General features: G+C 39.2%; 1 protein-coding gene across 2 annotated transcripts in view; it reads left to right on the top strand.

Moving 5' to 3' along the window:
* slc39a14 (solute carrier family 39 member 14) overlaps nt 1-16,015 on the top strand; it is a 32,747-nt gene that overhangs the window by 2,664 nt on the left and 14,068 nt on the right. Inside the window, exons 2-5 of one of the 2 annotated variants that reach the window (XM_032517191.1) lie at nt 5,359-5,537; nt 6,457-6,806; nt 9,937-10,114; nt 15,111-15,280. In XM_032517191.1, the coding sequence (XP_032373082.1) occupies nt 6,486-6,806; nt 9,937-10,114; nt 15,111-15,280 (669 nt within the window). In that variant the 5' untranslated portion in view covers nt 5,359-5,537; nt 6,457-6,485. The remainder of the gene's footprint in view (nt 1-5,358; nt 5,538-6,456; nt 6,807-9,936; nt 10,115-15,110; nt 15,281-16,015) is intronic. The other variant, XM_032517190.1, reaches the window with a different exon arrangement.

The raw sequence follows: 16,015 nt of genomic DNA, 5'->3' as shown, positions 1-16,015 counted from the left end.
TCCAAAGGAAAATTCCTCGTATGTGTCTTCATACCCGGTCAATAAAGCTGATTCTGATGAACTGAGAACTTGCCAAAAATTAAACTTCAGTCAAAATGAAAATTGGCATAATATCAAATTGAGAACAGGGCTACCACAAAGTTAGCTTAAAGGAGTAACACACGTGTGCCATTTCCTAAACACTGACACATCAGTGGGAGATTACTTGTGGCACGTTAATGTTTTCAGTTTGGGAAAAGTTTCGAAAAGACAAAGCGATTTGGTTAATGTTAAATTTAAACCTTTCATAAATTTAAGAGCAGATATAACCGAGATCAAACTTTCCTATAATTAACGTCTGTAATAATGCAAGGAATACTTATTATACATTGTAACTATGGTGGTTTATTTTGACACCACATATAGGCCTAACTCTTATTTTTATATGTATACAGAATTTGTAGAGATTTTCATAGAATTGATTAAAAAAACTTTAAATTAATTGGAAATGTGTGTGAACCCTGAGCAATACTGTAATGGAAAATAAAACCTAATCAAAACTAGATATTTGACATTCAAAATGTTACTAGTGTAGCCAAAAGTAAACATGCCCAGTGTTTTAGGGTCTTAAATAAGTTATCCATTAATCTTAAGAGGTTTTTTGATTCAGTAAGGGTTTTATCTTCTCCAAATAATACCTGTTGGCATGTTAACATATTTTCCACAGCTTATCATTATACTTTCAGAGCTTATCAACTGCAGCTGTTAAATAAATGTAGAAAGTCAAATGTTTCTTCTTGAAATGTAATTAAGAAAAGGTGTAAAAATACAAAAACACCAGCACTTCAACGTTGTGCTCAGGTGCAAGACTGAAGTATACAGGATGTGCTCTGTGGCTTCCTGCGTCCCCATCTCTTACCTCTAAGCTGGCCTCTGGGTAAAAGTGAGGAATTGAGCCAGGCCAAGTCATGTCCATACCCTTTAATTTGATGGTGAATGATGCTTTGATGTACAGTCAGGATGAGTGGTGCATGTGGACAATGCGTTCAGTGAACCACCGTCATGCCCATATCCATCTGTCTCTCATCTAATGATAGTCTTGGTTGATGATATCAGCCTGAGGACAGTGTGAAACAATAATTATGGGCCTTAGGTAAAGGGTGATGAGTCGATGCATAGCTTAACCTGCCCTTCACAGTATATATAGTGACCCAGGAGGAGACAGTTGACTGTGCAGATGTGAGAGGACCCACCAGAGTCTGCTTCCCGGAACAGTCTGCTTTGAATTAAGAAGGAACTAGCAAGGGGTAGCAGCTGTTTGTGTGTCTCCAGTCATAAAAGGTACTGTATGCTTTATGCTTTACACTTAGCAAGAGTCTTTTTTTTAGTAGGGGTGTACATTTTTTTTAATGGCGTGTATACTATCACATGGGAAAGGTAACTACATTTACATACTGTGAATCCATGTAATCTTCTCTTTTTTTAAATTGAGAATCGTTTTTGAATCAGAAATCGATTTTGAATCAAATCTTGAGCCTGAAAATCAACTAGAATCGTGACATTTTCCGTGCACCCCCTACTGCTACGTGTCGATTACAGTACTAAAGGTATTTTTAATAAGGTTTAGCATGCATTTAAAATCTTAGATCATGTGATACAGTGCGTGTTGTGAGTGACAAACAGCGGTGTGTAGTGCATTTCATAAAGTTGAAGTTGCCACTGAATGATGCAAAAACATGTAGGTTATTTCATGGCAGGGGAGTTAAATCAGGATCCTGACCAAAAGTAGCCTAAGTTGAGATGTACTGTCCAACTCAACCTAGTCCACAAAATACTCTATAAATTTCATCCACCCCCAAATGAAATGCATATGACTGAGAATCCCTTGATTGTTGACAAGTTAATTTAAGTTCACAAAGAGTGCAGAATATCAGAAAAGTTGCAATTTTCATGAGTCAGTTTTTATGAGTCATAACTTGCCTTTGATTACTTTTGTTGTTCCTTATATAACTGATTAACACTTTATGAGATGTTCAGTTCATATTTTAGCACCGTAATTCACTCGTTTATTCAAACGGTGTGTGGGTTTTGAGTGATGACGGTTTGATTGGTTACAAGTCCTAGCAGAATGGGTAAGTGTTCCCTCATATACCATTTTGTGTACAGATATCGTTCATTTCGTGCGTTGCTCACAGACTGTTTGGTGGATATTAACTGTTTGAATTGGCAGCATTGCCTGCCTGAGCTCCTGTTAGACTTGTGGAACCAATCAGAGGTTTTTATTTTTGTTTAATCAGGTAGTAAAGTTGATAATGGCATGGAAATTTCTCACTGAGCTGTGTTTACATGGGTCCAAAAAACCTTGCGTTTGTGAGATGTGACATTATTGCAGATAACACTAAGTGTGGTTGCCCGATAAACCCTAATCACCACATGTAATCATTTAACAAAGTCATGTGAGGGAAGTATCAGTTACAAATGAGGGCAAACCTGTGACTTGCTAAGAACAGAGATGATTTTAAAGGCTGAGCAGAGTAGAATCAGCTGCATGCCTTTGGGATCGGAGTCTAGCAGACTGTGACTAAATATGTCCCCCTCCCGCTCCTCCCTCTTTTCTCCTATGCTGCTGGCTCTCTTGTGGAACTCATACTTAACACCATGGCAGAGGCCTTCACCGTTGTGGTGAAGGACTAACATCCCTGCTGCAGTTTGCCTTTTCCCACCACTCTTTATCTCCACAACTACAAATAGGCCTTGAACTCTAAATGCATGTTTGTCTGAGTGTGCCGGGACATCAGTCTGACCTGACATGCTGACATTTAAAAGCAGTTTCTGTATTTAATTGAACCGTAGTCACACTGAGACCAAATAAAAGGTCTGCCAGTGAACAAGGATGTTGCTCCTTCAGTCTTTATTGTAACTTTACTGTTTTGGATATGTGCTCTCCAAGAAAAAGAAGAATCCCAGATGTAATAAGGTCTCTTGTGTGTTCCCATTGGTATTGTAATGCCTTTGTTTCCCAAACTGAGGACCACATTTCCCATAAACCCAGTTAACGGCTGTTATTTGAATGGGATGTATGCACAAGGTAATAATAGTGCCCATTTGTTGACACTTAAATTAAATGTGAACTCAAACATCCGGCTACACAAGCAGGTTAATGGCAGAGTGCAACACAGTAGTACCCAAATGTTTATCCAGGACATGCCTGCCATATGCTGCTGGCTTTAGACACTCCAAAACATTTTGTCACAAACCTTGCCTCTCCTCTCTATTAATGAAAAATAAATTGTGGATAGGGAGAGCAATATCACTCTACTTCCAGATGCATGTTGGAGGGAGAGGTGCAGGGCTTATGGTTGGATGTGACCAGTGTATGTTCTAGCAGCTTCTGTACACTACGAGGAAAGCTTAAAGTAGGGTTGGGTGATATGACCTCTAGCTATCTCTAGGTTATACAGATGTAAGTTCTCCTTTTGTTAAACCTTTATTTGACCAGATCAATAATGAGGACTTAACCCATGCATTAGCATTCGAAATAGCTGACAACCAGACTTCCAGTAGTCCCTATCCTCTCCACCCCACACTGGTCCAACAGAGGAGCAGCTTCTCTAAGAGGCTCCGACAGCTTCGATGCCGCACGGGCCGCTACAGGAAATCATTCATTCCACAAACAATAACACTTTTTAACACGTCATCACTGGGTGGTAGATGAGACTTTTGGACACCACACTACTGCACTAATGCAACCTGGACATTTGGTTTATTTAAATTTACATTTTAGCATATTATTTAAGCAGTTGCACATTTTTGTTCCCCCATCCTGTACATATTCAAATATTTGTTCTTTTTACTTTATTCGTATTATTATTTCATGTATATTGTATGTATGTATATTTTTCCTAGTATTTCATTTACACTTATATTTGTGCTTTGTGACTGATTTTTGCTGCTGTTACACAGGAATTTCCCATTTTTCTTGGGATCAATAAACATCTATCTATCTATCTATCTATCTATCTATATCAACTTCCTCAGTTTAATTTAGATGTCTCTTTTAATATCTCTGGTTGTGTTAAACCTTTGCTGTCATGCTGCAAATCAGTGGGAAAAACTACATTTTGGTAATGGCATTTTCAGGACACATTTAAGGTTGTGGATTAGCCCAAAACACATTATTTTATGGAAATAATGGCTTTCACATGTAACTTCAAAAGTAAATGTACTACTGTACAATAAATATATAGTTATCCCAATATATTATAGAATTGTGTAATGGAAGATTAAAATGTGAAAAGTCCAACATGAGGGGAAAATGACCATCACACTTTCTTTACTTTCTTCAGAATACTAGTTTGTTGAAATACCTGGAGATAGTCAACCTACAACTAATTAATTATTGAAACATTGTCAATGCACTATCAATCTTCCATCAATAAGCATATCAGCACTTTTATCCACTCCTGGCTTCAACCTGTGCTTCACTAACAATAGGAGTAGGTAGTAAGGAGGGCAAAGTTCAGAGCTCTTGCAACTTTTTACAGGGATTGTGTAAGAGACAAGTGATGGGGAGAGAAATGAAAAATTGGAGCTAAAGAGATTTAAAGGATTATTTCCCATACCCATACGTCAGAATAAGGTCTCATTAGATCAAGTAGAGGAGGAAGATTTGGGAGAGGGTACAGTTCACTGGGGAGGGGGTGACATACGGAAGAGGAGAGTCTTCTCTTTACCTTGTCAACTCAGCGAGGAAAACATTGGGGAAGTTTAAGATAAAGCAGTCAGACTGACCTTTTGAAAGTTGTATTTTATCCGTGGAAAGTCAACTTTTAGTTTTACATTCATATGTTCTCACATTTCCACACAGCTGCCCAAAATATATGCATGTATTTAGTTGACCACTGATATGTAAAGAAGCTGTCTCACTTTGACTTCTGGCATTTATAAGCAAGATTTAGATTTTAGAGTTTTTTAGTCCTCAGTAATAGAAACTTGGTCATATTGGCTGGCAACATGTAGGGTTTCTCTACAGCTACATCTCTACTACATTGGATGTTTGCAGCTGCAGTATTTCCCCGTGAGATGTCCACTGCCAGCTAACAAAATAGTCTTGTCTTTATGTAGCCACATTTGAATCAACAAGGAATGCTCATGAGGGTTTGGCTCGGTGCTGGACTTTTGGCCTTAGCGTAAGATTGGAATTTAAAGAAGGAAAGTCGATGGTTATAGCCAAAACAGAACATTTAAGCTGGCAGCTGCCATTTCAGATTTCTTTCTTCTTCACTGCCTCTTTTCTTTTCTTTCATCCTTTCCTTTATCTTTCTTTCTCACCGGTCAGTCGTAACCTTCTTTTTATCTGTCTGTTTCTCTCCTCCACAGTTCACTGCACTCCTGAGGAGCTCGCTGCTCTCCTGAGGCATTTCCTCCTCTCCGCTCGCTCTCCATCTCTGCTCCCAGGTATCCTGTGGGCATTACTCAGCACGCTCTGAGCTTCAGGACAGACAGACTGACTCAGGCGCTTCACACACCATCTACAATTAGAGCCTCTGTAGGAAAAGGTAAGCGTCTCTTCACACAAAAATGAATGGGTCTGTTTATCCCGCCCAAATTTGCATGTGGACCTGCAGGGTGCACTGAAATGAATCGGTGCTCTGTGTGTTGGAGCAGGGCAATGTGACATTACAGTTTGCCCTGTGTGTGTGTGGTGTGTGTACATTAAAGTTTGTGTCAGGGAGGCTTGCTTACTATTATTCCCACCTACATTGGCTGATGTTAAATGTATTAATACACGTATATGTTTTGTAATTCTTTTGTATAAAACTGGGCAAGTTTTAAGTGACATGATTAAACGATTTCTGAATCCCGCGTGCCTGGTTTACATTTAAGATTGTTTCTGTAGTCATTTGCTGGATTATTACACTGGTGTCACTGAGTGTGTGTGTGTGTGTGTGTGTGTGTGTGTGTGTGTGTGTGTATGTGTGTTGTCTGGTGCATGTGTTCTATAATTGTCTGTAATTAAATGTAATTGATGGCTGTTTTTATCCCACTGCTTTCCTCCTCCCTCTTTGTGCTTTGTTCTCTAGGTGTGTTTTTGGGTCTACTTTGGGTGTTTAGTTTACCATTAGGATTAGCTCCTTACCTACTAAAAAAAGTGGACGAGGGTTAGATATCAATGCTTTTTTTTGAGTACGTGCAGTTATTTTGCCTAGTGCCTAAAACTTAGCACTAAACGCTTTTTAAAATTCTCTATTTTTATTAGTTGAGACAATATTTCTTCATTTAAGTCATCATTTTAGTATTTTATTAATGCAATGTTAGCTGTATGTGTAGAGATGGGTTAAAATGGGTTTTTGTGAACAAGCTTATCTATGTTTATTTTCAGTGCTTCTATTGCCAAGTGTGTTGTTTGGAAAACAGTGTTTCTTTTGTCACAACTTTAAAAGTTAAAGCATTTCTTCTCTTATTCACGTCTTACAGATCAGCATCTGCCAGCCAGTGAAGAAGCCATGCTTATCTGGTTCCCTCATGGCCGGGCCACTATGACCATCACCCTTCTTCAGTCCCAGCTTATGTTTGTTCTGGCCCTGACTGTGCTTCTTTGCCCCTTGGGCCGAGTAGCATGTCAGGGGGAAGCTCAGAGACAGTCCCCTGCCCAGGTGCTACAGGACCTGCTGTCCCGCTATGGAGACAACAGCACCATCACAGTGCCCCAGCTGCGCTCTCTGCTGGGCCTCCTCAGCCAGAGTCAAGGGGAAGGGGACAGCGACAGCAGCAATGTGGCGGAGACACCGCCAACAAAACCACCTCCCAAATCTAACCGCTCCAAGGTGAGAACAAAAGCGTTCCCTTATCTTTTGTTAGCACTTTAAGTTGAAAGGGTGCGCCACTGTGACTGCACAAGGGCAAATTGAATCAATGCAGGTAAAGCACATGGAGAAACCACATTTTAGTGTTACCTTATTTTAATGTTATGTTTTGCCTTCAAGTGTTGATTAGGAAACATGAGGAGAGGGTTGTTCTGATGAATAGGGGTTTGATAGTAGTCTTTGACCAAGAATCACAACAACATCTCTTTCTTTCCAGTCATCCCTTTACTATCAATAAATTAGATTTCCCCCCCAGAAAATAGTTTAAAAAAAAGAAGAAGCCAGTGTCCCGGAGTCCGATTTGATTTTAAGATTTCTTGATTTTCTGATCATCAGTTCAAACCCCAAAATATTTTACATTTAACAATATAAAAGAGAGACATACTTAGAATCAAAATTCTAAGTATGTTAAAAAATAAATATTGTAAATTGACTAAGCAGTTAATCCACTAAATATTTCTGATACATAGTTTAGTATATAGTGTGCATAATCTTGCTATGGAACCGCTGCTGAATACAAAGAGTACACTGAAAGCTCATAAGTAGCTTCATAAATTAAACCACAGTGCAGCTTATGTGTTTCATTTATTACCTTTTTTAATTAATGACCCTGACATTGACCGGCTCCCATCATAACTTGGAGGTCTTTATTATTAGTAACTGTTCAGAGTTGGGCCGGGTCTAAATTATATTCAGTAATCAGGTGTGGGTAGCAGCTCTCTGTAGACGTGTTTACGGTCAAGATAACCAAAGTGTATACATTTACCCTCTTTCATTGACTTGCTATAGCAAGCTTTACATCAACACTATAAAGAGCGTTGATGTAAAGCTTGTTCACACTGGAAAAGGGAGTTGCCAGTGTAACGACTGGCTCCTTACGGCCTAAACAAACAACGGAGGTTCATACAGTACCAGGTATAATTAAGGATAATTCAAATAATGCCAGTTGTGGGTGTGTGCGACCAGTTGTCAGTGAGCTGCGAGTGTTTGATTAATGAAAACCGAATGTGCAAACAAGTGTTACATGATGTATAAACAATATTTAAACCAACCATAACCAAACCAAAGAAAACAAGGATGTGCGCCATGTGACTCTTTCACACAAATCCTGCTGGTGCAATAAGGACAGGAAGGTGGGGCCGAACAGCAGGATCTGGAAGCTAGAAGCAGAGGGAGACAGGGATGTGTGATATTTGGATATACTTGCTTTCAATTTTCGAGGTCTGGCAGAGTATTCATTTAATAATGTTTAAATGTACTCTACTTCCCCGGGGAGAGAGAGCTGTTACTTTATAGTTCTTCTCTGGTGACAGAGTGTCCGTTGCGTTCTATACGTCTGGTGTATGAAATGTTTGTATTTTTGTAAACCATGAAAAAACTCGTTGCATGTCTCGTCCATGTCCAGGCGCTGTCTCACTCCCTCTTCCTCTACTTCCTGTTGTCCATGCGCTGTCTCACTCCCTCTTCCTCTACTTCCAGTTCTCAAACTCCAAAAACTGAATTACATCCAGAAACAACTTTCTTTTTTTTTTTCTTTTCTTTTTTTTTACTGCTGCAGCAAATATTTTGAAAGGATGTAACCTAATGACCTGATGTGTTGTTTTTGAGAAGGTGCACATGAGCTGTGTCAAAACTTCCGTCAAAGCCTTAGAGCCCCTGTAACACTCAGGAGCAGAAGCGGTAAATCCAGGTTTAGTCCTGCCTGAAAAAAGCAGGAGCAACCAGTCTCAGATGGCTGAAATATTTAGCATATTTCCCATGCTTAGTGGCGTGGATGATTGACTTATTTGCTGATCTGCTTTGAATAGATGTACTCTGAGTAATGTCTTTAACTGTGTGATTTATGAAAAACAGGCAGTGCCTGTTTCAGAGCAGGTGTCAGCCTTTGAGTATATACAACAATAACTGTCTCTGCTCTGCCCATTTAGTGCACTGGCCTCTTTTTTATAAACTGTTCAGCCACGTGTCACCTGCATGTTGCTAAACACCTTAAACAGGCTGATACGCGTCACTGAACATGTTGCTTTCTGATATCCAAGGCTGTCACAATTACTGGTTTGTTGGTTATGCTGAGAGCATCTTATACCATCATTGAATAGAATATTCAATACATTTCCTGTTGTTGTGGAAAACACCACTTGTCGCAGCTTCACTCTTTTCCCCTCAGATGAGAGATGAAATTCTAACTGGCTCCTGTGTCCCAATATAGGAATGAAATAGATACAGTTCGATTTTTCAACTTGACTTTAGATGTGTGAGAGATGGAGAGAGATTTCAGAAGTTGACATCACTGTATGTCTCCTATCTGTCTTTAAATGGCTGTTAGTGATCTACTCCATCTGTATTTGTCCAGTTCTACATTGTTTGTACATTCAATCAATCTTATGGCAGGCACGCTACAATTGCAAATAATATAAGTCAATATAAGAAAAATAAGAAATTTTGATGAAAATTATGTAGAATTAATGGAAATGGCATATATCTTAATCACTGTATGTAAACACCTGAAGCAGACAACCTATGTGACAAGGAAATCATCCGCTGTGGGATGAATAAAGTATTATCTAATCTACTATATCTTTATCTTATAGTTGGTAACCAGTAACTACCATTTTTTTCATTATTGAATTATATCAATATTATGTTTTGATTAATTTATGATTAAAACCTCAGAAAATGGTAACTTTACTAAAGGCTCAAGGTGCATGTTCACATCTGGTTTTGTTCAACCAACAATCCAAAACCATGAACTAGACAACTTAAAATATATGTAACTGATATAGGCAGCAAAATAACACATTTGAGAAACTTAAACCAGACAATGTTTGGTGTTTATACTTGAGAAATTACCTAAACAATTAATCAGTTTCTAACTATTTATGGATTTAATTTACTAAATGTGATCAAACATTTGATCATTGATTTGAACATTTTTTAAACTAAATTGCACATAAATATGAGCCTGCCTTGTGTCCGGTTAAAATTTAAAGCATCTTGACCTGTCACAGAATTCATCCTGGCTAATTGAATTGTTTAAAGTGAAATGGTAACCTCTTTCGGCCAACTGACTGATGTATGTTTTCATTTCCAGTGCTTGCCTGCAGACACGCTGGCAATTTACAGCATCAGCGAGCAGTCACGACTGGACGGGCAGGGCTTACGGGAGCTGTGCCCCACCATGCTGCAGCAGCTGGATGCTGGCACCTGTAAGGCGCAAAAAGAGGAAGAGTCAAGCATTGACCCCTCCCCCAGGCCTTCAGATGCTGAAGGTAAGCACCAACTTGTTTTTTATAGTTCATATATAATGTTATTCAATCTTTGTCTATCTTGTTAACTCTGAAGATATTCCTGTAATGAACTTCAGGTTACATTCTATTGTAAATTTAAAGGATAAAGCCTGGTGACTTTCTAAATTTTTCTTAATATCAGCAAATCCAATGAAGAGACCAAAACCAACAACCAATTGATCCCGTTAAGTAGCGTTTGTGTAGCTAAAGTCTGATGCCACAAAGCTCCAACAACTGTCCAAAAAACACAGTTAGCCACACTGTTTGCAGTGGATGACATGTTTTGTCAATGTAATGAAATTGGCCATTTGAATTTATTTTCATTCAATCCCACACTGTCCTGCTGCCACAAAAACTCAGTGCCCCGAAATTGCAGTTACAAGTCATCCCCAAAGAATGTGGAATTTACTCCTTTTTTTAATAACATTTTCTGAACCTACTAAAGCCTTTTTTTATTTATTTTTTCAATGACAGAATACATTCACGCATTTAAAAAAAAAAAAAAAATTCAGAAGGAACCAATGGGTTTGTGACAAAGAAGCGCAGGCAGGATGAGGAAGTTGGATAAACGGAACAACATACTGTTGGTTTTGGTCTTTTCATGGGCATTTTTTACAATAGCAAAAGTATAGGGTAGCAGTCTTAACCTTACCATTGTACGTTTTGATATAATGATGGCATTTTTGTTGTCTGGTTGTCAAACTTTGATGTTGGCTGTACAGTGGGTACGGAAAGTATTCAGACCCCTTTAAATTTTTCACTCTTTGTTTCATTGCAGCCATTTTCCAAAAATCAAAAAAGTTCATTTTATTTCTCAGTAATGTACACTCAGCACCCCATCTTGGACAGAAAAAAACAGAAATGTAGAAATTTTTGCAAATTTATTAAAAAAGAAAAACTGAAATATCACATGGTCATAAGTATTCAGACCCTTTGCCGTGACTCATATGTAACTCAGGTGCTGTCTATTCTGATATCCTTGAGATGGTTCTACACCTTCATTGGAGCCAGCGTGTGTGATTATACTGATTGGACTTGATTAGGAAAGCCACACACCTGTCTAATAAGACCTTACAGCTCACAGTGCATGTCAGAGCAAATGACAATCATGAGGTCAAAGGAACTGCCTGAAGAGCTCAGAGACAGAATTGTGGCAAGGCACAGATCTGGTCAAGGTTACAAAAAAATTTCTGCTGCATAAGGTTCCAAGAGCACAGTGGCCTCCATAATCCTCAAATGGAAGACGTTTGGGACGACCAGAACCCTTCCTAGAGCTGGCCGTCCGGCCAAACTGAGCTATCGGGGGAGAAGAGCCTTGGTGAGAGAGGCAAAGAAGAACCCAATGGTCACTGTGGCTGAGCTCCAGAGATGCAGTCGGGAGATGGGAGAAAGTTGTAGTAAGTCAACCATCACTGCAGCAATCCACCAGTCGGGGCTTTATGGCAGAGTGGCCCGACGGAAGCCTCTCCTCAGTGCAAGACACATGAAAGCCCGCATGGAGTTTGCTAAAAAACACCTGAAGGACTCCAAGATGGTGATAAATAAAATCCTCTGGTCTGATGAGACCAAGATAGAACTTTTTGGCCTTAATTCTAAGCGGTATGTGTGGAGAAAACCAGGCACTGCTCATCACCTGTCCAATACAGTCTCAACAGTGAAGCATGGTGGTGGCAGCATCATGCTGTGGGGGTGTTTTTCAGCTGCAGGGACAGGACGACTGGTTGCAATCGAGGGAAAGATGAATGCGGCCAAGTACAGGGATATCCTGGACGAAAACCTTTTCCAGAGTGCTCTGGACCTCAGACTGGGCCGAAGGTTTACCTTCCAACAAGACAATGACCCTAAGCACACCGCTAAAATACGAAGGAGTGGCTTCACAACAACTCCGTGGCTGTTCTGAATGGCCCAGCCAGAGCCCTGACTTAAAACCAATTGAGCATCTCTGGAGAGACCTGAAAATGACTGTCACCAACGTTTACCATCCAACTGACAGAAGGAGAGGATCTGCAAGGAGGAATGGCAGAGGATACCCAAATCCAGATGTGAAAAACTTGTTGCATCTTTCCCAAAACGACTCATGGCTGTATTAGATCAAAGGGTGCTTCTACTAATACTGAACAAGGGTCGAATACTTATGACCATGTGAATTTCAGTTTTGTTGTTTTATAAATATGCAAACATTTCTAAATTTCTGTTTTTTTCTGTCAAGATGGGTTGCTGAGGTACATTACTGAGAATAAAATGAACTTTTTTGATTTTTGGAAAAAGGCTGCAATGAAACCCAAAGAAGGTGAAAAATTTAAAGGGGTCTGAATACTTTCCGTACCCACTGTATTTCTTTATACAAGGCTTCTTTATCTGTCTATTGTATATCTGAACTCTTTTGCTCTCTAGAGTGAGTGTATTGTCATTTCTGACAATAACCAACTGCATTACAAGTTTTCCCGTATGCGCCCTCGTTTTCTATGCAATTTTATTTTCAGCGTAATGCAATGGGACCTTAAAACACATTTCTTTAACAGATTTGAACTCCAAATGTGTATTTTGTTTCCTGGAGACAGTGATATCATGATGTACCCTAAGGGAGATGAAAGCCAAAACAGCATGCAGTTAGCCCAGGCTCCGATTGCATTTCTTAGTTTGGCTTAAAAACCAACACATCCTTTTAGGCTCCACAATCCTGCCTCAGTCAGCATATACGGTATGTAGCAGAGATCTCATCCAGGTAAAGACAGTGGGGCAGGAGAGCAATCCCTGCAACAAACTACTCTTCTTTCCTTGGCTGCTGATTCACTGTAATTACATACAGTCTCCAGACACACATTAGAATGTCCTTGAGAGCACTGGGAACCATTTTGGCAGCTCCATCTAATTTAACAAGCCTTTGATTTTTTTTGTTGAGTGGAAGCTAAATTGGCATTGCAGAGTTTGGCTTGAATAAAAAGCAAGCTAATGACAGATTTGGATAAGTTGGTCAACTGTGATGTTCTGCCCTCAAACCTGCCACAGAACTGATGTCCGAAAGCAGCAATGCTTTAGGAATGTTCATTATATTTTAGTAGTTTCCACTAAAAGAAAATAGCAGCTTTGATGCCTAGAATCACATTGTGCTGCAATTAAGCCAGCTCACAAATTTCTTTCAGTTCTTACTTTTAACCCAGTTTATTTAATATTTGTCAGGTCTAAGATAACTAGTTTAATGGCCCAGAGCTCTGGCTCTAAGTCTCACACTCTCTCATCATCCACTCATATGCCCTCAGCTCGCCTCACACTTGTCCTTGTAGACAGCTTATTTTGGCTTCAGAGCTGTTTTTCTTTGCCTAGGCTGTTGAGATCTGCCAGCAGCAGGGAAGCAGATGCCATGGAAAATCAGCTCTACTGCAGATCTCACTGATGTTTATAGTCTGATCTGTTCTCATTATCTAAATATGAAGTTTTGCTTTTCTCAGAGATCACATTGGATCACATTCACTATTAAAACACATCAGTTGTCATGTTAAAGTCAAACCTCCCTCCCCTAACAACCAGCACCGTTTTACCTGATTTAAGTCATTGATGCTGATTTACTGGCTTAAAGCTTAGAGTCTTGAAGTTGGTGTGATTTTCACACTACATGACTGACCGGCAACGGGAGGTCACACACTACAAGACAAAACTTAGATTGGTGCACTGGCCACATCAGAGAATCTAGGTGCAATTATCAATAGCAATTTTAAGGCTAAAGTATACATTTAATTTGTCAAAATATAAGGGCGGCAACTAGCATTTATTTTTATTATCAATTTTTATATATATATACACTACCCGTCAAAAGTATGGGGCCACTTACAAATTTCCATTCCACTCGATGTTAGACAGAATACCAGCTGATCTGAGTGGGGGGCTGATCTTTAATGCAATATCTACATTGCCCATTATCAGCAACCATTCATCCATTGTTCCAAAGGCCCATTCTGTTCACTAATCTGATATCATTTAAAAAAAACTAACTGAGAAAACATTGGAGAACCCTTTTGCAATTATGTAAGCACATAATGTAATATGAAAACTGCTGTGCTGGTTAAAAAAACAATGCAACTGATCTCAACTGGTATTCTGTCTATAATGGAGTGCAATGGAAATTTCGAAGTGACCCCAAACTTTTGACCGGTAGTGTGTATATGTATATGTGTATATATATATATATATATATATATATATATATATATATATATGTCAGTTTTATAAAGTCCAAAACAAAGATATTTCGTTTAATATGATATAACAGAAAACCTTGAAATCTTCATATATAAGAGGTTTAAAACTGCATTTTTGCATGAAAAATTACTTTAACGATTAACCAATTATCAAAATAGTTGGCCATTATTTTTCTATCCATTGACTAATTGATTAGATGCCAAGTAATAACTAGAGCTTACTTTGACGTTGTCTGTCCACATTTTTGTGCCTTTTTTACATTATTATTAAATTTCTGTTTTCCTAGAGACTTGAGTTGTACCTTCATCTTTTGAAGAAGTCTGCCTCTGCCTTCACCACCAACCCTCGTAATATAGTTTCTGTTACACAGCATTTTTTACATCACACCTGTACATTTCTTAATTTAACCTTTCTTTCCCGTAAACTAAACAGGTGCTGCAGCCTCAGACAAAAATGGCACAAACCTTTTAAATAATATTCATTAGCCTTATTTTTTTTCTAGAGGTGCCAGTTAAGGAAATTGTTTCCACATATTTCTGAGTTCTGACTAGTTCAGACTTTTATCTTCTTGTATTTCCATACAGTTGATACAGATAAAATGCAATAAGATAAGTATTTGTTTTCTAACACGATTTTAGGTAACGTGATTTAGCTTTTAAAGTTATTTGACCACAACAATTGCATTGAAAGAAAACCTGCCTTTCCACATATTATGCACGGAAGTTTGTTTTAACGTTACATTTTCCTCTTCCATCCAACCTCTTGTCACTCAAACCTCCAGTGTGGGGCTTTGCTTTCCTGAGCGTGACAGTGATCAGTGCCTTCTCCCTCACCGGAGTCTTCATCATTCCCTTTATGAAGACACGCTATATGAAATACTTACTCATCTTTTTCATCGCTCTTGCCATTGGCACGCTGTACTCCACTGCCATCCTGCAGCTCCTGCCAGAGGTTTGCCATTCATCCATACATATTTCTATCTACATCTTTTACTCATAGATATTTTCACATCCCATAAACTTTTTTGGGGGGTTTCAAAAGCACAAACATCAAAGCTGAAAGCTTCTGTAGTTTTCTGTAGTGCCACACAGCTGAAAATAGTGCACCTTTAGCCAAGCCCTCTTTTGTCTTGTAAAAGTCTTGTAGTCACGTCTGTTTCCCCTCCTTCCTGCTTTTGGGTTCTCTCTGTGGTTTTCTCTGGCTTTAATAAGCACTGTGAAAGGTTTTATTTTCTTTCTACCCTTACCGCATCAGCAATCATCTGACGGTGCTTTTCTGTTTGTGTGCTCTGAATGTTTGTTCTGTGTCTGCACCTTTTCTGGCAATGTAATCTAGGCCAGCTATGAGGGTTTTCTTGGAGAGAGAGAGTTTCACTCTTTCTTCTACCACACCAGTAACAGACTTGGTAACAGTGTTTCACTCACTTTATTTTTTGGCTTTGGGATTCATACATTTCAGTCTGTGCAAGACAATCCTGACGAAATAGTGCGCAGGCATCCTTCAAATTGAAATGTGACCTCTGTTGGGCTATTTAAAGTCAATGTGCCCCCTTTTGTTCTGCAGCGTGTACCCTGGGGCTAGGACAGTAGTACAGACGCGCCTGAATGTGCTTGTGGGTGTGTGTGTGGGTGTGTGTGTGCACAAGTAAACTATTATTTTACTTGACCCCCTCCCCCCCCCCCCCCC

This window comes from Etheostoma spectabile, chromosome 5 (assembly GCF_008692095.1).
Source record: "Etheostoma spectabile isolate EspeVRDwgs_2016 chromosome 5, UIUC_Espe_1.0, whole genome shotgun sequence".
Classification (NCBI taxonomy): domain Eukaryota; kingdom Metazoa; phylum Chordata; class Actinopteri; order Perciformes; family Percidae; genus Etheostoma; species Etheostoma spectabile.
Note: the sequence above shows the minus strand (reverse complement) of the source record. Positions and strands in the feature narration are given on the sequence as shown.